At 48.6% G+C, this 22,447-nt stretch overlaps 1 protein-coding gene across 19 annotated transcripts in view; it reads left to right on the forward strand.

Annotated features, from left to right (window-relative positions):
- UBR5 (ubiquitin protein ligase E3 component n-recognin 5) overlaps positions 1-22,447 on the forward strand; it is a 2,132,574-nt gene that overhangs the window by 498,388 nt on the left and 1,611,739 nt on the right. For all 19 annotated transcript variants that reach the window (XM_078686916.1, XM_078686920.1, XM_078686919.1 and 16 more), the window contains one exon: positions 20,557-20,669. In XM_078686916.1, coding sequence (XP_078543042.1) covers positions 20,557-20,669 — 113 coding nt within the window. The remainder of the gene's footprint in view (positions 1-20,556; positions 20,670-22,447) is intronic.

Below are 22,447 nucleotides of genomic sequence, written 5' to 3' on the forward strand. Positions count from 1 at the left end.
GGTCAGATGCTAACTTTGTTTTGGCTTTATCAAAACATGTCGTGTAAGGTGTCATACACTTTGGAATACTACCCCCTCACCAGTCCTGGAGACGGGGGTAGCATTCCTCCCTTCTAGAGGGAGAAGACCTGTTACTTCCATTAATCCTGGTTAACGTTAACCAGAGCCTCGGCATCACAAAATGGATGCTGCTGCCACAGACACAAGTCTGACCTCCTGCTGCGAGTCCTTCCAGCGAGGGAGGCTTGGACAATAGGTTCCCTGTCACAGGGAGGTGCTAGCACCACCCCAGACAGGCTATAGTGTATTGGGGCAGGGAGGGCTGAATGAAATGAGACACTGCCTGGGGCACACAAGGTGTTCCATGCATTGTCAAGTTCAAACTGATGCTGGGGCACTCCAGCCCCAGCTCTGGCGCAAAACTGGACAAAGGGAAAGGGGTGTAAGCACCCCCTTCCTGGTTCCCACCCACAGGAGGGACCTAGCAGGTAATTCAGCCCCTAGATTTGGTATATAGGTAGGAGCTGAGTCCCAAGACTTTAGATTTATCCTGACTGAAACTCTGATACAAAACTCTGGACCTTCGACATCCTTCTCGACGTAGAAGATTGAAGAATCTCCCTTGTGGTCAAGGAGTGACCACCCTGCACAAGCAGGCACCATCAAGCGATCAACGGTTTGCTTTGTCGACGCTCCCGCCGGAGCCCGAGCACAGAGCCTGACAAGACCCAGACTTTCCAACTTCCAACAGCCCGATCCACAGTCACAGCAGAGCTGAGACACGTGGAGGCGACGAGAGACGTGGGACCGGCCATCTTGGAAAGCCAGCGAATTGCTTTCCGTGCAACTTCTGAGGCACCCTCCAAGTTGTGCATTGGGGATTGAGAAGCCCCAGCCCCGAGCACCAACTGCACCGAAGATCACTCCTCCACACTCACCAAGTGCTGCGTGGGGCCCTTTTGCGTTTTCCTGCTTGACGCGTCTGTCCGATCACTTGCCCGTTAGCTAGAGGCCTCTGTGACGACGAAATCTTGAATTTCCAACGCTGGTCTGGTTGCTCCAGACTGGCCCTTGCTCCCCTGAAAAGGAGCAGCCCATCAGACCTTGCTGGTCTGACCCAAAAGCCATCTTCGATTCCTGCGTGGGTTGCATTTGCCAAGACCTGTTTATTCCGAATCTCGAACCGACAACGCCAACAGCGAGAGCCTTCGTGAGACAGTCCGTGCTCAGCTCCTGGTCGTCGACGACGACACCTGGTCCACGTGGCAGCGGAGACCAGCTTCACGACAGCACCTGATTGCTTCCCGACATCGCCTGGTTCCTTCCTGGTTACTGGCTATTGACCCAGACTCTGTCCCCTCTGCTTTCAGGTACTCTTCATCCTCGATCCGCCCTTTTATCCAACCGGACTCTTCTCTCCTGGTCGCCTGCAGCATCTTTTCTCCAAGGCTCCACAGAACTCCACGACGAAACACGTCACACTTTGGGACCTATGCATCCGCTTCCTGTGGGTGAGGTAACGTGAGTACTGCGGTGCTCCTGTGAAGATTAACTCTCCTAGTGTCCTAGTTTCAAGTGGTTAGTTTCTAGTCCAGTCGGGACACTCCTAAACCTTTAACTTTCTAACTTTACGCACCCATTGACTTCTATGTGTGCACGCGTGTGCATTTAGACACTGCACCCGCATCCTGTGGGCCTCCTGCTCCCTAACTACTGTTATTCCAGTGTAGCCCCAGCTATTCCCTAGGCCCTAGGCCTTTCCATTGTTCGTGAACTGGTTCTTATACCACTATTTTAGTATATGGTTTAGCGGGCCACCAGGGCCTATCCATATTTGTGCAACTTATTGTATGTTATATTAAGTTACCTGTTATGTGCTTGTGCCTCTGCCCTCATAAAGAGTTCAGATGATTGTTTTAGAAATAAATACATATATAATTTGAATATATAACCTGTGTGGTGTCCTTTCATTTGGTATTAAAGGGATTGCATATGGTTAAACAGCTGGCTTCTCATGCCCTCTTGAGGTTAGCCTAAGACTGCTTTTGTCCATGCTACCACTACGATAGCTGGTCTATAAGGTTGACTTTACAACCATCACCATAAGGGTTGTTTGGACTGGTGCAAGGTGCTCACTAGAATAGTGAACATCATATACCAGGCCAACTTCTCACATTCGTGTGCAGCGGTTGGGATTTGAGCTTGCTGTTTTACCAATTTTAATCTTTGAGATATCCTTTGAAAGATCACATTAGGTACCATAGGTACATATAACAAGACTTAGAATACATAAGTTCTACTGAACTTAGTTGTTGTAGACCGAGTGGCCTAGCACACCCTGACTACAACTCCTAGAGAGGTTCTAGTAGGAAACACATAGTGTAGGTAGGTGCACACACCACACCTCACTAGAATCATGTCTACCACAGGTGAGGCAAGTATGACTCTTCCTGTTGGAGGTGACCCTCCCAGGGCACCCTCTAGATATGAAATGCTCAATTTCCAAGAGATGAGACTTGTGTACCTCAAGGATATTGAAACCGTGTTCCAACCCTACCATCCCCCACCTGATAGAGCTCCTAGAGAGGGCTGATGCTGAGAAGGCCTCTAGACAAGGTCCCTCAGTTGATGCAGAAGAGGTCTTGCCCTCTACAGATGATGCATCAGACCCCACTATTATAGGTGGAGAAGGAGATGAACCAGAGGAAGAATCTGAAGAAGACGTTTTCCAAGATAGCCAGGTCCAAGTTGGGAGACTTAGCCAGGCTAACCTAAGCCTACATGGGGCTGACAATGGGCTAGGCCCATACAGACCTATTAGTAGACTTAACCAGGTGTATGAGAGGAGGAGGTCTCACTGAGTTGACTCCCACCACTCTAATGCCTCTAGGGGATCCAATACCCTTGCTCAGAGAAGGATGACCACTCCTGAAAGGAGAGAACATCAGGCTAGGATGAGGGAAGCTAATCTAAGGATTGAGAGGCAAGAACTAGAAGTTGCCCTTGCCAAAGAGAAGCTTGCCCTAGCTGGGGAGCAGAAGTTGAGTGGGTCACAACCCACTGGTGGCAGCAATATCCCTAAGGATAAAGACAGGTCCCATGATAATACAAGGCACCGGAGTAAGATTGTGCCCCCCTACAAAGTTGGGGATGACATCCACAGGTGGACTGCTTTGGAAAGGGCCTGCAAAGTCCAGCAGGTCCCCCAGAGTCAGTGGGCAGCTATCTTGTGGCTCTCCTTTGAAGAAAGAGGTAGAGATAAGCTCCTCACAGTTAGTGATGCGGATGCTAATAACTACCCTGTTCTGAAGAGTGCTCTAATTTATGGGTTTGGCCTAACCTCTGAACAGTACAGGTTGATGTTCAGAGATACCCAAAAGAGACAGACTCAGGACTGGACTGATTTTGTTGATTGTGCCACTAAGGCTCTGGAAGGTTGGTTACTGGGAAGCAAAGTTAAGGACTATACAGGATTGTATAATTTGATCATGAGAGAGCAAATCCTTAATAATTGTCAGAACCAGTTGTTGCACCAACACCTGATTGACTCAGATCTGACCTCTCCCCAAGAATTGGGAAAGAAGGCAGACAAATGGGTCAGAACCAGGGTTAAGCAGAAGCCCCGGAACCAATGTGGTGATCAGAAAAAGGCAGACCAAAAGGGTGGGGATCAGAAACAAAAAGGCCATAAGTCTTCATCAGGCCCCCCAAATTCTAATGAAGTGGGGTCCCAAACTTCCAAGAAGAAAGAAGGTCCAAAGAAACCTTGGTGTAATTACTGTAAATCTGCCTCTCACTGGTTTAGTGAGTGCACCAAGAACGGTACAGCCCCTACCACTGCAGCCCCTAAGGCAACTGCACTCCCTAGTACAGTCAGCAGTGGTAGTTCCCAACCCAAGGCTATAGTGGGGTTAACCATGGGTACTGAGGTGTTTTCTGGCCTAGTCAGCATTCCAACTCAGGCTGTTCTGATCTGTGATGTTGACATGGCTATGTCCACTACTGTGAGTCCCAATACTTTGGACAAGTACAGACAGACACCTTTGATAAATGATAGTGACTCAGGCCTACAGGGACACATCTTCCAGTGTCACTATGGTAACACCTAACTTTGTGGACCCTGGACAGATTGTACTGGGTGATAATTACCTGGTGACCAATGCTAGCAATGTCACTACTACACATAGTGTGGCAGTTGTTAATTTCTCCTGGGGAGGGGTAACTGGCTTCAAAAGAGTTGTGGTAAGTGCAGACCTCCCAGTTGAATGTCTTTTGGGCAATGATCTAGAAAACTCAGTAATGTCAGAAGTGGAGTATAGGACTCATGCAGAGATGTTAGGCATATCAGCACATGTCCTTGCTGTGACCAGGTCACAGGCCAAAAAGTGCCAAACTGAACAGGCCTTGGATCCTGAAACTATGGACCAAGTGCCACCCAAGAGAAAGAGCAGTAGGGTTAAGGCAGTGCTTTCCCCCCTGATCTTAAGTGAGGATCAGCCTTCTCAGGAAGCTGATTTAGAGACTCCTGAAGGAACAGTCCTAGAAGAGCTTGAGCCTGAACAGGTTGAGTTTCTTGGGACAGGGGGACCTTCAAGGGCAGACTTGAGGCAGGCTCAGTTAGACTGCCCCTCTCTTGAACCCCTCAGACAGCAAGCTGCTTCTGAGGCTGATGGGAATGCTACAGGTACCCATAAAGTTTATTGGGATGAAGGACTTCTTTGTTCTGAGGGTAGAGACCCCAAGCCTGGTGCTTCCAGGAGGTTGGTCATACCTCAGACCGTTAGGGTTTCCTTCTTACCTTAGCCCATGATATTCCCTTAGCAGGACATCTAGATCAGAACAAGACTTGGGACAGGCTTGTCCCTCACTTTCACTGGCCCCATATGTCAGAAGATGCCAGGGAGTTTTGTCGCTCCTGTGTGACCTGCCAAGCCAGTGGCAAATCAGGTGGCACAACAAAGGCCCCCCTGATACCACTACCTGTGGTGGGGGTACCCTTTGAAAGAGTTGGGATTGACATTGTTGGACCAATGGATCCCCAAACAGCCTCTGGGCACATATTTATACTGGTGGTAGTGGATCATGCCACCAGGTATCCAGAAGCTATTCCCCTAAGGACCACAACAGCACCTGTTGTGGCAAGAGCCCTCCTGGGAGTTTTCTCAAGAGTGGACTTTCCAAAGGAGGTTGTCTCAGACAGGTGCCAACTTCATGTCTGGGTACTTGACTGCTATGTGGAAGGAGCGTGGTGTTAATTACAAATTCACTACACCCTACCATCCACAGTGCAATGGGCTTGTTGAAAGGTTCAACAAGACCCTCAAGGGTATGATTAAGGGTTTACCTGAAAAGCTTATGCGAAGATGGGACATCCTTCTACCCTGCCTTCTGTTTGCTTACAGAGAGGTCCCACAAAAGGGGGTTGGCTACAGCCCTTTTGAGCTTTTGTTTGGGCATCCTGTAAGGGGACCCCTAAGTCTGGTGAAGGAAGGATGGGAGTTACCTCTCAAAGAGCCTAAACAAGACATAGTGGACTATGTACTTGGTCTCCGCTCCAGGATGGCTGAGTATATGAAGAAGGCTTCAAAAAACCTTGAGGCTAGCCAAGAACTTCAAAAAGCTTGGCATGACCAAAAGGCTGTGCTGACTGAGTACCAGCCAGGGCAGAAGGTGTGGGTGTTGGAGCCAGTGGCCCCAGCAGCACTCCAGGACAAATGGTCTGGACCCCACACCATTGTTGAGAAAAAGGGAGAGGTCACCTACTTGGTGGACCTTGGCACCCCTAGGAGCCCCCACAGGGTGCTCCATGTCAACAGACTCAAAGCATATGTTGACAGGGCAGACATGGGCTTGCTCATGGCTACAGATGAGGAACAGGAGGAAGAGAGTGACCCTCTCCCAGACCTGTTGACTCAGAACCCTGATGATGTTTCAGTTGATGGTGTGGCCTTAGCTGGCAGCCTCACTGACCAGCAGCAACAGGACTGCAGACAAGTTCTACAGGCCTATAGACATATGTTTTCATTGACACGTAGTCAGACTAACTGGTGCACCCATGAGGTTGACACTGGTGACAGTCTGCCTGTGAAGAGTAAGATCTACAGGCAACCTGACCATGTCAGGGACTGTATAAAGACTGAGGTACAGAAAATGCTTGAGTTGGGAGTAATTGAGCAATCAGAGAGCCCTTCGGCCAGCCCAGTAGTCCTTGTACCAAAACCTCACACCCAAGATGGTAAGAGAGATGAGGTTCTGTGTGGACTATAGAGGTCTCAATGCTGTCACTAGGACATATGCTCGCCCAATTCCAAGAGCAGATGAGCTCACTGATAGATTGGCTTCTGCCAAGTTTCTGAGCACATTTGATTTGACAGCTGGCTATTGGCAAATCAGGTTAGCTGAGGATGCCAAGGCCAAAACTGCTTTCTCAACCCCAGGAGGTCATTATCAATTTGTGGTAATGCCCTTTGGCTTAAAGAATGCACCTGCCACTTTCCAAAGGTTGGTGAACCAAGTCCTCACTCGGTTAGATGACTTTTGTGCAGCTTATCTTGATGATATTGCTGTCTTCAGCTCCACCTGGGAGGATCACCTGATCCACCTGAAGGTTTTGGAGGCCCTGCAGAGGGCAGGACTAACTATCAAGGCCATAAAGTGCAGATAGGGCAGAGTAAGGTTGTGTACCTGGGCCACCTAGTAGGTGGGGGTTAGGTTCAACCACTGGAGAGTAAGATCCAGACCATCAAGTACTGGGCTCCTCCAACCACCCAGACACAGGTCAGAGCTTTCTTGGGCCTGTCTGGTTACTACATAAAGTTTGTTAAGAACTATGGGTCCATTGTGACACCACTTAATGACTTGACTTCTAAGAAGATGCAAAAAAAGGTTCAGTGGACAGTCAGCTGTCAAAAGGCATTTGATGACCTGAAGAAGGCCATGTGCTTTGCACTTATCTTAAAGAGTCCTGACTACTCCAAGAGTTTATTGTCCAAACAGATGCTTCTGAGTTGGGGGTGGGAGCTGTGCTTTCACAACTTAATGTCGATGGTCAAGACCAGCGTATTGCTTTTATTAGCAGAAGGCTGACCACTAGAGAGAAACGTTGGTCAGCTATTGAGAGGGAGGCCTTTGCTGTGGTTTGGGCCCTGAAGAAGTTGAGACCATACTTGTTTGGCACTCACTTCAAAATTCAGACAGACCATAAGCCCCTCTTGTGGCTAAATCAGATGAAGGGTGAGAATCCCAAACTGCTCAGGTGGTCCATTTCCCTACAGGGGATGGACTTTACAGTGGAGCACAGACCAGGGACTGACCATGGCAATGCAGATGGTCTCTCCAGGTACTTCCACTTAGAACATGAAGACACAACTGGTCAAGGTTAGTCTAATGTCCCTGCGTTTGAGGGGGGGTTATGTAGGAGAGTAGGGTCTGCTTTCCTATGGTCACCCCATTTTTTGCTTTTTGCTTCACTGGTTTTCGACTTAATGTGGCTGTGGGCCTGCTATATCAGACCCACAGCCCTGCTGTTCTCTCTCTAAATTTCACACCATATACTTTAGGTACATCACCAATTGGTATTTGGGTCACTCTTATGAGTCCCTGTACAGTGTACTATAGGTACCCAGGGCATAGGTGCACCCAAGGCCTACCAGGGGCTGCAGCATATCTTTTGCCACCCCTAGCTGGCCATACAAACTGACACAACTGGCTGATCACTCAGCTGGGGCAAGGTCGTGTAATCACCCCTTGCTTAGATATAGTATTCCTATGTCTAACCTTATATCTGGACAAATATACACCTATAAGTCACTCCTATGGCAGGCCTTAACAATCCTGAAGGCAGAGTGCTTGGTTTTATGTGAGATGGTGCTCTAGCATGAGCTGAGCCTGTCTGCAGCTTTTGGAACCATGTCCTTTCAGCTGTTCTAGGATATTGCCTTACCATATACTCTTAAGTGCATTATGTACCTCGCGGTCAGATGCTAACTTTTGGCTTTATCAAAACATGTCGTGTAAGGTGTCATATGCTTCGGAATACTACCCCCTCACCAGTCCTGGCGACGGGGGGTAGCATTCCACCCTTCGAGAGGGAGAAGACATATTACTTCCATTAATCCCGGTTAAAGTTAACCAGAGCCTCAGCATCACAAAATGGATGCTTCCACAGACACAAGTCTGACCTCCTGCTGCTGCGAGTCCTTCCAGCAAAGGAGGCTTGGACAATAGGTTTCCTGTCACAGGGAGGTGCTAGCACCACCCCAGACAGGCTATAGTGTATTGGGGCAGGGAGGGCTGAATGAAATGACACTGCCTGGGGAACACAAGGTGTCCCATGCATAGTCCAGTTCAAACCGGTGCTGGGGCACTCCAGCCCCAGCTCTGGCGCGAAACTGGACAAAGGGAAAGGGGTGTAACCACCCCCTTCCTGGATCCCACCCATAGGAGGGACCTAGCATGAAATCCAGCCCCTAGATTTGGTATATAGGTAGGAGCTGAGTCCCAAGACTTTAGATTTATCCTGACTGAAACTCTGATACGAAACTCTGGATCTTCGACATCCTACTCGATGTAGAAGACTGAAGAATCTCCCTTGTGGTCAAGGAGTGACCACCCTGCACAAGCAGGCACCATCAAGCGATCAACGGTTTGCTTTGTCGACGCTCTCGCCGGAGCCCGAGCACAGAGCCTGACAAGACCCGGACTTCCAGACTTCCTTCAGCCCGATCCGCAGCAAAACTGAGACCCGTGGAGGTGACGTGGGACCGGCCATCTTGGAAAGCCAGCAAATTGCTTTCCGTGCAACTTCTAAGGCACCCTCGAAGTTGTGCATTGGGGATTGAGAAGCCCCAGCTTCGAGCACCAACTGCACCGAAGATCACCCCTCCCCACTCACCGAGTGCTGTGTGGGGCCCTTTTGAGTTTTCCTGCTCGACGCGTCTGTCCGGTCACTTGCCCGTTGTCTAGTGGCCTCTGTGACGACGAAACCTTGAATTTCCAACGCTGGTCTGGTTGCTCCAGTCTGGCCCTTGCTCCCCTGAAAAGGAGCAGCACATCAGACCTTGCTGGTCTGACCCAGAAGCCATCTTCGATTCCTGCGTGGGTTGCATTTGCCAAGGCCTGTTGATTCCGAATCAAGAACCTACACCGCCAACAGCGAGAGCCTTCGTGGGACAGTCCGTGCTCAGCTCCTGGTCGTCGTCGACACCTTCTGGTCCACGTGGCAGTGTAGACAAGCTCCACGACAGCACCTGATTGCTTCCAGACATTGCCTGGTTCCTTCCTGGTCACTGGCCAGTGACCCAGACTCTGTCCCCTCTGCTTTCAGGTACTCTTCATCCTCGATCCGCCCTAGGATCCAACCGGACTCTTCTCTCCTGGTCGCCTGCAGCATCTTTTCTCCAAGGCTCCATAGAACTCCACGACGAAACCCGGCACACTTTGGGACCTATGCACCCGCTTCCTGTGGGTGAGGTAACGGGAGTACTGCTGTGTTCCTGTGAAGATTAACTCTCCTAGTGTCCTAGTTTCAAGTGGTTATTTTCTAGTCCGGTCGGAAGACTCCTAAACCTTTAACGTTTGAGGCATGTGGGCTGCTGAATTCATATCTGTGCATAGATCGATGCCTAGTGTTGGGTCCGGATGATTGCACATTGTTGTCCTGGAAGAGTCTTCGAAGTATCACGAGATAGGTGGCTCCTCCCTCGGACTACAGTGCGCATGGGCATCTTCTCCATCTTCTCCATCCTCCGATTGTTTGTTTCCGCCCTTGGGTTCGGATGTATTTTCCTTTACCCGAAGTTCGGAATAGAAACTACACTTTCTAGGAGCCAAAAAGGCCTTCGGTATCGTCGGTATTGTCTCTAATCGGTGCCGACAACTTCTTTACAAACTTTATTCAACTTGGCACGTCGAATCGGGCCGCGGGCCTTCTCGGCGACACGCGACCAGTCGTCGATGGAACGGAGCCCATTCAAAAGATGCCCTCTTTGTAACTCTAAATACCCACATATCGATAAACACCCTGCATGTAAGTGTTTATCTCCAGAACATAATGAATCCGACTGCCTAGCCTGTGCCCAATTTCGTTCCAAAAAGACACTTCAGACTCGACGCGCCGCTAGACTAACCATGCAGAGACAGACGCCAGAGCCAGAAAATATCTTCGACGACGAACAAGATCTTGTCGAAGCTGGAGAATATGAACAACAGTCGGATCAAGATTCGGAGCATGACTCCGAATACTACATCGACGAGGAAGAAGACATCGTCGAGGTAGGGGACGACGAACAAGGGATCGGAGCTGTAGACTACGACTCCAGTGATGAATCGGGGCCAACCGGGAGTACGGCGACCCATACCCATACCTCCATGGTTCCACAGGCTCAGGTCGAGGCATCGCCACAAGGCCTTAGCCAAGATCTCAAAAGACATTCTATAGCCCCGCAATACAGCTCGGCTAAGAATATTACAAAAGAGCCATCGGATCAAAGTACTCCACAATTGGTAATATCGAAACCAAAGGTGGTACAACCAAAAACGAAACCGAAACTGATCGACTACACGGTCTTCGGACCAAACTATGTAGATCCATCGGAGTCGAGACCGAAGAAACTCATCGACAATACGGTCTTCGGGGCAAACTATGTCGATCCATCGGAGTAGACTACAAGGGTCGTCGAGCCGAAAACAAGCGCCCCTATATCTACTCCGAGAAAAAAGGTAGTCGAACCGAAAACATCGGCGTCGACAGCAACCATCACAAAAAAGGGACTCGATCCGAAGAAGGTCATCGACCCAAAATAAAAGGGCGGCAAACCAATGTGTCTGCAAAATAAAACAGTCGAGCCAAAGAAAATCGAGCCGAAAAAGGCCATCTAACCGAAACAAAAGGGCGTCGATCCGAAACCGCAGGTTCCAAAATCAACACAAGGACACAAAGCCATGATCGAAACGAAAAAGACTGTCCAAGCGGAATAAACTTCGGCTCCGAAGAAACAGGCACTACCGAAATACACTGTAGTACCACAGAAGGACATCGGACCGATTAAGTTTGGCCTCCCACCTTCCTCGAAGACAAAGGCGATCGATCCGAAGCAAACCAAACAAAAGACATTGGCAAAAACACCCAGAACTGCTCATCAGGAGGTCTTACATCCAGACCCTTAATCAGTTGAGCAGTCAAAACTTTACATTGACCCTAACTCTGGGAAACTCACTCTCTACAAAAGGAAGATCAGACCAGAGACTGAGAAAGAAACATATACTATACCACTCAAAAAGAAAAGGGACTGTTCTACTTCACCTATTCTATTTGAGCCTATTCAGCCAACTGGGCCTAACCCATACTCATATACACCCACACACTCAGATGAAGAGGTGGATGAGGATTATGATCAGGAATACAACTACCCAGTAGACACTGACCAAGACAGTAACACTCAACCGTGGGTTGACCCAGTACATCCCGGTGACTCTCAACCCATTCCTGATACATCTGCATACCCCGCTAGGCGTTCTCCTACAGAGGACACAGCTGATTTTAATTCACTAATTGAAAGGGCAGCCCACAATCACAATGTGGACATGCATGCAGACCCTGTGGAGGAAGATTTCCTCTTTGACACTTTTGCCACATCAGAAAGATCTGTTAAGACACTACCAATGTTAAAAGGGGTACTTAAACATGCAGGAGACATATTTAAAGATACCACTAGGGCAAGGGTCATTAACCCAAGAATAGAAAGGAAATACAGGCCAGCGCCATTAGACCCTACATATATTAAGGGACAACTGCCTTTGGATTCTTTGGTGGTAGCAAATGCACGTAAACGTGCAAACTCTCAAACAACTGGAGAAGCTCCACCGCCTGACAAAGAATCAAAGATCTTCGAGACATCAGGGAAAAGGGTAACCGCACAGGCAGCTAACATATGGAGAATATCTAACACGCAAGCCCTGTTAGCTAGGTATAACAGGGCACACTATGACACCTTAGAAACACTTCTCCAGCATTTACCAGACCCTTACAAGCAACAAGCTGAACTACTAGTACATGAGGGAAAGCTAATCACTAACGCCTCCATTAAATGTACCTTAGATGTAGCAGACACTGCTGCCAGGTCTATTAACACCAGTGTTATGATCAGGAGACATGCGTGGCTACGTATCTCTGTTTTCAAAAATGAAGTCCAGTCCACTTTGTTAAACCAGCCAGTCAATCCTGACTACTTATTTGGTCCAGGGGTAGATACAATCCTGGACAAAATGAAAAAAGACACTGAGACAGCTAAGTCTATGGGAGCACTACAGTCACAACAACATAGAGGCTCCTTTCGTCGCTCAAATTACAGGGGTGCTGCAAGAGGCAACTCATCACAGCAGATCACAAACCACCTACAATAAAAACAATAGAGGTGGATACCGTGGCAATAACAAAGGCAGAGGACGAGGGAATAACACCACCAGATCCTCTACCAACACAAAACAGTGACTCCTTAGCGCTACCCCCAAACCACATAACACCGGTCGGGGGACGTTTACAGCAGTTCCTATCAGTCTGGCAAAACATCACTAAAGACAAATGGGTAAGGCAAATTATCCAGAATGGCTATTGCCTAGAGCTAACCTCCACACCACCCAACATACCTCCAAAACACCGTCCTATGTCTGTAGAACACCTCAACTTATTGCAGCAAGAAGTCCTCAGCATGCTGCAAAAAAGGGCCATAGAACTAGTACCATTACAACATCAAGGTATAGGGGTATACTCACTATACTTCCTCATCCCCAAGAAGGACGGGTCGCTCAGACCAATATTGGACCTCAGGCCCCTAAATCTTTACATCTTATCAGAGCATTTTCATATGTTCACTCTACAACAAGTGTTACCACTGTTGCAGCAAGGAGACTTCCTCGCAACCTTGGACCTCAAAGACGCATATTTCCATATGCCGATACATCCTGCTCACAGGAAGTATCTCAGTTTCACGTTACTAAATCAACATTGCCAATTCTAAGTCCTTCCTTTTGGTGTAACAGCTCCAAGAGTGTTCACAAAATGCCTAGCGACAGTGGCTGCACATTTAAGGAGACAACATATTCATGTCTATCCGTACCTGGATGACTGGCTAATACAAGTAAAGTCAGCCCAGCAGTGTGCCAGCCACATGTCAAAAACAATTCACCTACTGCACAGCCTAGGCTTCACGTTGAACTACCAAAAATCTCACCTTCAGCCATCCCATGTACAGCAGTACCTGGGAGCAACAATAAATACTCTTAACAGCAAAAGCATACCCAAACGCTGCAAGAATAAACAGTATGCAGCTACTAATCCAAAGGTTCAAGCCCCAACACTCGCTCTCTGCCTGGATGTTTATGCAACTCATAGGCATGATGGCTTTGTGCATCTTCATAGTCCCTCATGCCAGACTACACATGCGTCCGCTACAGGAGTGCTTAGCACGGCAGTGGAACCCGGCTCAAGGACAATTGAAAGACCTAGTGTTGGTCACCAGTCGTGCATACAACTCTCTGCATTGGTGGAATCCACAAAACCTTTGTAAGGGATGACTGTTCCAAGAGCCTGTACCACAAATAGTGTTGACAACGGACGCATCCCTGATAGGATGGGGAGCCCATGTCCTTCAGTACACAGTGCAGGGCCTATGGACAGCACAACAAAAGAAAATGCACATCAACTTGCTAGAAATTATGGCAATTTTTTTGGCAATAAAAGCGTTCAAAGTACATTTATGCAACAAAGCTGTGTTGATCCGGACGGACAACATGACAGCAATGTACTACATACAGAAACAGGGAGGAACACACTCTCCACAGCTATCACATCTAGCACAAAGCATGTGGAAGTGGGCCATCCAAAGAAACATTTTTCTCATGGCAGAACACCTCCCAGGCAAAGACAACCAAGTAGCGGATCTGCTCAGCAGACACAGCCAACAGCTGCACGAGTGGGAGATTCATCCCACAGTGCTCCAACCATACTTCCAACAGTGGGAACAACCAGAGATAGACCTGTTCGCCACAAAAGAAAACGCAAAATGCCAGTACTTTGCCGCCAGGTTTCCACATCCGCAGTCGCAGGGCAATGCGATATGGATGAACTGGTCAGGCAGATTTGCGTACGCTTTTCCCCCAGCACCGTTAATACCGCTAGTAGCACGCAAACTGCGCCAGCATTCACTGACACTAATCCTGGTTGCTCCAACATGGGCGAGGCAACCATGGTACGCAACGTTCCTAGAGCTTTGCCTCATCAAAGACTGCGGCTAACACCCACTCTACTCACTCACAGCCATGGAGACATACAGCACCCAGATCCGCAACAACTGAACCTTGCAATCTGGCTCCTGAAATCTTAGAGTTTGGGTACCTAAATTTACCTCCTGACTGTATGAACATTATCAAGGAGGCAAGAAAACCTACAACCAGAGCTTGTTACGCTGCAAAGTGGAAGCGTTTTGTCATTTACTGCAATAACAATGACATAAACCCACTAGATGCTTCAACGCAAAATATAATTTGCTATCTTTTGCACCTACATCGTTGCAATCTAGCATATTCGTCTATAAGAATACATTTAGCTGCCATTGCAGCTTATCTTCAGAACAGACTGCATCTTTCGCTATTCAGAGTACCTGCGATTAAGGCATTCATGGAGGGACTCAAAAGAATAATCCCCCCAAAACACCCACCTTCACCTGTCTGGAACCTAAACATTGTTTTAACCAGACTAATGGGACCACCATTTGAACCATTGCATTCGTGTGAATTACAATTTTTAACATGGAAAGTGGCATTTCTAGTAGCAATTACTTCACTTCGAAGAGTTAGCGAGCCACAAGCCCTAACTATTCAAGAGCCATTCATCCAAATACATGCAAATAGAGTAGTTCTTAGAACAAACCCTAAATTCATGCCAAAAGTGGTATCCCATTTTCATATCAAACAATAGAACTGCCAGTGTTCTTTCCAAATCCACAGTCAGTACCTGAAAGGGCTCTACACACCCTAGATGTCAAGAGAGCACTTCTATACTACATTGATAGAACTAAGGAATTTGGAAAGACTAAACAATTGTTTGTTGCCTTCTCACCATTTCAAAATCTGGGTTAGTCAGATGGATAGTTAAGTGCATCCAAATATGTTATCTAAAAGCAAAACGCACTTTAACAGTTCCCCCAAGAGCGCATTCTACACGCAAACTAGGGGCATCCCCTAGAGGAAATATGTAGAGCAGCCACATGGTCAACCATACATACTTTCACAAAACACTGTTGTGTAGATGTGCATTCCAAACAGCAAGCAGCTGTTGGTAAGGCTGTTCTAAAAACTCTTTTCCAGACTGCTGCAGCTGACCCAGGTAGCCACCGCTAAGGGAGAGACTGCTATACATTCTATGCACAGATATGAATTCAGCAGCCCACATGCCTCGAACGGAATATGCTACTTACCAGTTGCATCTGTTCTTGGCATGTAGGGCTGCTGATATTCATATCGCCCACCCTCCTCCCCGGTGCCTGTTCCAGCTGTAGCATTCATTTTTACTTTCTTACTTTCTTGCATGGACATCTATTACTGTAACATACTCCATCTCTGCCACAATGGCAAAAAACAATCTGAGGATGGAGAGGATGCCCATGCGCACTGTAGTCCGAGGGAGGAGCCACCTATCTCGTGATACTTCGAAGACTCTTCCAGGACAACAATGTGCAATCATCTGGACCCAACACTAGGCGGCGATCTATGCACAGATATGAATGTCAGCAGCCCTACATGCCAAGAACAGATGCATAGTGGGAAGTAGCATATTCCTTTCTAACTTTACGCACCCATTGACTTCTATGTGTGCACGCGTGTACATTTAGACACTGCACCTGCATCCCGTGGGCCTCCTGCTCCCTAACTACTGTTAGTCCAGTGTAGCCCCAGCGATGCCCTAGGCCTTTCCATTGTTCATGACGTGGTTCTTATACCACTATTTTAGTATATGGTTTAGTGGGCCACCAGGGCCTATCCATATTTGTGCAACTTATTGTATGTTATATTAAGTTACTCGTTATGCGCTTGTGCCTCTGCCCTCATAAAGAGTTCAGAGGATTGTTTTAGAAATAAATACATATATATTTTGAATATATAACCTGTGTGGTGTCCTTTCATTTGGTATTAAAGGGATTGCATATGGTAAAACAGCTGGCTTCACATGCCCTCTTGAGTTTAGCCTAAGACTGCTTTTGTCCATGCTACCACTAGGATAGCTGGTCTATAAGGTTGACGTTACAACTATCCCCATAAGGGTTGTTTGGACTGGTGCAAGGTGCTCACTAGAATAGTGAACATCATATACCAGGCCAACTTCTCACTGGGAGGGGTCTGAAGGCCCTCTGGCACAACATTTCCAGTTAAGTCAGGACTGGGCAGATGAGTTGGGGGAGGCCAGTTGTTTGGACACGTCACCCAAAACTGGATTCATCTCTCCTCCCTCCGTGCCTATGGTGGAGGGTGCTATGTATGGTGTGGTGTTGCGCAGGGCAGCCAAGGCCTTGGCTCTTGAGCTCCTTGCTGCGGCCGTGAGGACTAATCTCCTCACCGAGGTGCTTCAGCTGCCAGTAAACTCATCGGAGCCTATGCTGCCTTTTAATGAAGCCCTCACGGATGTTCTGATGGGCACTTGGTCCTAACCATCCACAGTGCCCCCTGTGGATCGGAACGTGGCCCGACACCACCGCCCTGCTCCGGGCGACCCCCCACTTTCTGTCCGTTCACCCCACCCCTGGGAGCCTGGTGATCCATGCCTCTATGGTGATCCATGCCTCTACATCCCAGACCGCATTCCCGACTGCGCCTCCTGATAGGGAATCCAAAAGGTTTGATCAGTTTAGGAAGAAACTGTTCTCACTGAGTTTAGGGTTGCGGTCTATCAACACCGCTTGCATTTTGGGCGGTTACACCCACTCTTTGTGGGATATAGTTGCGGATGTGCTGCCCCAGTGTCCGGAGGAGGCCCAGGCACGGCTCGGCCAGGCACTTGCCGAGGGGCGGGATGCAGCACGCTACTCAATCAGATGTGGACTTGAAGTGATGTCGCTGTTTGATAGGACACACAGAGACTTCCTGGCAGCCTCCTACTCTACTTTTAAAAAGTACTTGCACAGGAAGAGAAGCTCTCTCTGGGGTGTGGTCTGCTGAGGCGAAAGGTGCTGGACACGTATGCAATGGGCAGGTGGAAGGAGAACACCCCTGACTGCCCCCCAGTCCCCTAACAGCGCCAGAAGGAGAGCCCAGGACCGGTGCACAGGAGGAGAGGCCTCTGCGCAGGGAGAAGACCGCTCACTGCAGAATGCACCCTCGTGGAGCCCCGGATGACGAAGGAGAGTGCTCCCAGTGGCTGGGGGACGCCACCAGGAGCGAGAAGACGCTAAAATGGGGCAGATCGGACCCCCAGGGGCTGAGAAATGGCCCCTGGAAGGTAGGCGACCTTTGACCCCTAAGAAGACACATGACTAAGCGCGTGGTGCTCCACCGCCGGTCTCAGAGATGCCCCCGGGGTGGGTCAGGTCCCGGGGGCTGCCCCCACGGAAAAAGGAAGCCTGGGAGCGCAGTTGCGCTCCCCGTGAAGTTGCCCTGCATGGGGGCCAGGAGCCTACCCTGGCCCCCACCGAAGATGGAGGCGGGGGAGTGGGGGGTGCCGTCGCACTACCCTCAACCCCCCCCCCCCCCCGAAGTGAAGGAGAGGCCTGGGAACCCATCCCTGGGCCCCGGAGTGATGAGGTGGTTGGGGGAGTGCGATCGCACTCCCCCCGAAGAGCTGCCAGCCTGTAAGCTGCCGCCACCCCCCGGATCTTGCAGACCCGAATACAAGGTCGGCTCCTGCGGCCGCACACAAGGGTGTGGGCTGGGAGGGAGCCGGCAGGGGCAGCCAGGGGTGAGCTCCCCGGGCTGCCCTCACCTCTGCAACCGGCGAGGGGGCCCGGGAGGGACCGGGACCCCGCAGGAAGAAAGGGAGCGGCAGGGGCCCGGGTGGGACCGGGCCCCCATGACCCAGCGGAGCTGCTGGGGATGGGCTCCCTGAACCGCAAATGGACGTACCTTGGGGGTCCGGGTGGGGCCGGGCCCCAAACAAGGCCTGAAGATGCGGCGAAGCCGCCAGCAGTGCAGCCCAGTTCACCCCAGCGCAGCGGGAGAGCCGCTCATCACATATTCACGAAAAGGAGCACAATCGCCCCGTAATGCCTTGGACGCCGGCCGTTTTGATCCTTGGTGGCCCCCCAGGGGAGGGGGGTCACCCTCAATGGTGAAAAGGTGCTGGGGGGGAGCTGCTGGAGAAGTGCAGTCTCTCCCCTGCACAAAGAGAAACGTCACCCTAAGTTTCCTAAGTGTTTTAAAGGAATAACCCCTAGGGTTACCTATTTTAAATGCTGGTGGAAATACTGTGGTGGGTCGCCACTGGGATGGTGCCAGTGCGCCGGGCCCTGGCTCCAGGTTATGATCCACTAACTGCATTGGGGGCAAGATGATGTGCCTACATCGGTGTAGTGGTACTAGACCCCACCCCCCCCCCCCCTTTCGGGAGTGGTGGGGATGTTATGCAATGTCGCAAAGTAATTCCAACATCTTATGTATATTTGTAAATTGGTGTATAGTATTGAGTAGTGTGTGTGTGTTTAATAAATGTACTCTTACTTTTATAAAGCAAAGTACACACTGGGCTATCAATTATTTAGTGTTGTTTTTGCGTACCTGCAAATGGCGATTACTAGCCCACACCACCTCCCTTGAGTAAGCCTCAGACTGCTCTGCAACGCTACCCTCTGAGTCAGGCGCTGCCCTAGGGTGTTTGGTACCCAGTGAAGGACAAATGTGTCATGTTATTTGTGCAGGCCTCACAGATGCTGCCTCGTTTTCCAACAGTCTTCTGTTATTCCTTGGCGAAAAAGGAGCCTCCTGTCGGGCTGCGCGCCCATTCCACTCGGGCCCCGGCGGCTAACACTGCCCTGGGTCAGGGAGTCCCCTTGCAGGACATCTGTCAGGCAGCTACCTGGGCCTCGTTGCACACTTTTGCTAGGCACTACTGCCTGGACAGCCAAGTCCAGAGAGATGGCTTTTTCGGCCGTTCCGTTCTCCAAGAATTTCTGGTGTGATCTTAGTTAGCCGACCCACCACCGGGGTTGGTATTGCTGGGGTTGCTATTCTAAGGTAAGGAATCTAACACTAACCTGTTTCTTTCAGATGCACACGTTACTTACCTTCGGTAACAATATATCTGTAAGAAACAGTAGTTAGATTCCTTACCTCCCCACCTATCCTCCCCGCTCTGCGAACCGATATCTAGGGTTAAGGTATCTCCCTTTGAGGGCCACAGTTTCATGGCACCAGTGTCGGTTTCTTGCATTGCTCTGCGTTCCTGGCGCGGAAAGCTATGTACAGAACGGACGTCGGCGCGCGAGTGCGGCATCAAAGTACTCCGTCCTCCCGGCGATCACGACGCTGATGACTGATGCGGACCTGCAGACGACGCCTACCGACGGGAAAGGGTGCTGCTGACGAAAACTTTCCGTATCCAGCCTGCGCCTGGGGATATTCTAAGGTAAGGAATCTAACACTAACTACTGTTTCTTACAAATATATCGTTACCGAAGGTAAGTAACTTGTGCTTGTGGCATGTAGTTCTGTAGATTTACATGCGCCCATCCTTCTTCCCGAACGCCTGTGGCTGTTGCAGTCTTTTACTTTCTCTCTTTATTTTTAGGCATGGACATTTCTTTATATATCACTTCACTTCATGTTCGATCCTCACCTGCCTTGCTGGAAAACAATCTAACAATGGAGTTGGTGACCATATGCATTATTGCCAAAAGGAGGAGTCCTAGGACCTTGTGACTCAAAAGAGTACTTTGAAGAAAAACAACTTGCACACATCTGGACCCAACACTAGATAGTAGGAGTATGCACAGCATGTGAATCTACAGCACTACATGCCATGAACAGATGCGTACAGGCTAAGTAACCTATTCCTTCTACGAGGATCATAATTTCACCATCTAGTGGTTGGACTCTGAATACACTTGTTTTTTCTTCCTTCCTAAAACTTTAAATGTATCTGTGCTATCTAGAACAACTCACTGTCATGTTGACCCTAAAGTGCCACACAGCTTAGATGCAATCACTAGACACAACTATGGGTATTGTTTCTTAATCATGAATTCCTCCCCAAATCACTGCCGAGATGTATGTGTATCAGACAAGCCAACTTGCATCACACAACTCAACAAAAGCAGCATTGGGTTTTGCTTGGTGTCCAATAACCTTGTAGGACAAGTGACCTATTTTCTACGTATCTCTGTATTTTAAATATGCCAAAGTACCATCTAAATATGCTCTCTTAGCTTATGAAACCTATCAATTTGTAATCTTCTCTCTAAGCCGGTGATTTATTGTTGGATAACTTTCTTTTCTAGTAAAGACTAAAACGTAGAACATTTTGAGTTTTATCATCCACTTTCTTAGGTTTATTTTTCTAACCTATTTTCTTAACAGAACGACGACGTTCTACTCCAGCTCCAAAAGAAGAGGAGAAGGTGAATGAAGAACAGTGGTCTCTAAGAGAAGTTGTGTTTGTAGAAGATGTCAAGAATGTTCCAGTTGGCAAGGTTTGTGAAATTGTTTGAAATGTTGTCCTTGGAACAACAGTTCTTCCTTTAATATAATCTTAAATTATCAGCAATATTCTTGCATTATACTCTAGCCATATACAGTTTGGAAGCAGTTCTCAAGGGTAGCAAGGAAAATAAGGCATTATTTAAAGTGTTATGATTATGTCCTAATCCCTTTTCAGCATCCCATTAATTGACATTAAGATATATGCTATGTGTAATTTGACTCTGACTCCTACTGCAATGCCTAATGTTATCCCTAATACACCTGGTCAGATCATCTTCTGATGTTTGCCAGCTCCTTCCCAGACTACCATCCTAACCTGTATAAAACAACATTCTATCATGCGGAGCTTATCTTATAATGAAACCCTTGCCACCTGTGGCTTACACCTGTCTTAGACAAGAGCACATTCATGATCATTCTTTTTTTTCCATGTCCTCCCCTTAACACTGGTCAGATGTGCCCCTCTTAAAATATGCAATATAGATGAGTTTTCAGTTGTCAGCGCAAGCAAACCTTCATTTTCCTGGGGAATGTTCTCTAGAGGGCAGTAGCTAAATGGTATGCTCAGGTATTGGTCTTCTATTCACCTCTATGGACAGTGTGTTGGAATGAAAGTAGTCCACATGGCTTTCAAAATTGTTTTCTAAATGGCTAGCTTTTCTTCTAGTGCGCTTATCAATCATGCAAGTCCACTGGAGGTTTTTAGTTGTTTGTCACTTTATTTTTTCTAGCTTTGTTTAGTTTGGTGTAAACATCAAGAATCCAAAAGTAAAATATTCAACCATTTTTTATGTCCATATTGACATTATGGAAATGGAAGGAAATAAAACAAAATATAATGTTATGTTGGAGGCATATGAACTGTACATCATATACTTGTGCATAGATCGCCATCTGGTGTTGGGCTCGAATATTTGCCCTTTGTTTTTGTCTCAAAGAAGTCTTTGTAGTCACGAGATAGGGGACTCCTCCTTATGGTATTAGTGCTACTGGGTATCAACTCCATCTCCAGATAGTTTTTTTTTCTGCCATCTGGTTCGAATGTGATTTGCTGCGCTTCGGGTCTGTCTTTCTTGAACCCCCTTCGACGCACAGTCCTTCACCACTCAACGGTATTGTCTCGAGCACGTTCCCCTTTCAACGCGTATCTTCGAAAAAATATAAAATCCTTGACCTCTATCTTATCTTCGATGCGGGCTGTTTGGCCTTTCCTCGCAGACTACGCAGCAGTCTATGGATAGGACTCCTTTAAAAAAAGTTCCCACACACGGACTTACACGAGGAGTATAATCTCTGCCTCTCCGCGGAGCACGAGAACAAGAACTGCAAGGCCTGCTCATCTTTCAGGTTGAAGAAAACCATTCATGACTAGACGTCACGAAATGTCCCACGGAAGCAGCTTGGTTCCGGACATCTTCGGAGCAGATCCCAACATCCGTTCAGAACAGGAAGCTGATGAATGAGAGATCTCCGTCTCCAAAGCAGATGACTCAGACATCGAAGACGAGACAGTCACCCCGGCTCAACGGTCCGTGAGTACCAAGACCACTCTCCTAACCAACTCCAAACAAAAGGCTCCGGTAACACCTTCGCCCTGGGGCTCAGGTCAACACCGGCAACACATTTCAAATGACCCGCCCTCGGGCCTGGCTATGAAACCGAAATAAAAGCCTTCTGGCTCGGGCTCGAGCCATTCCCATGCCGGTGCTGGGAAGTCAACTCCGGCACCGAAGCCCAAATGTAAACATGTGCCACACCCTTCTTCATA

Source organism: Lissotriton helveticus, chromosome 4_1 (genome assembly GCF_964261635.1).
Source record: "Lissotriton helveticus chromosome 4_1, aLisHel1.1, whole genome shotgun sequence".
In the NCBI taxonomy this organism is placed as follows: Eukaryota; Metazoa; Chordata; class Amphibia; order Caudata; family Salamandridae; genus Lissotriton; species Lissotriton helveticus.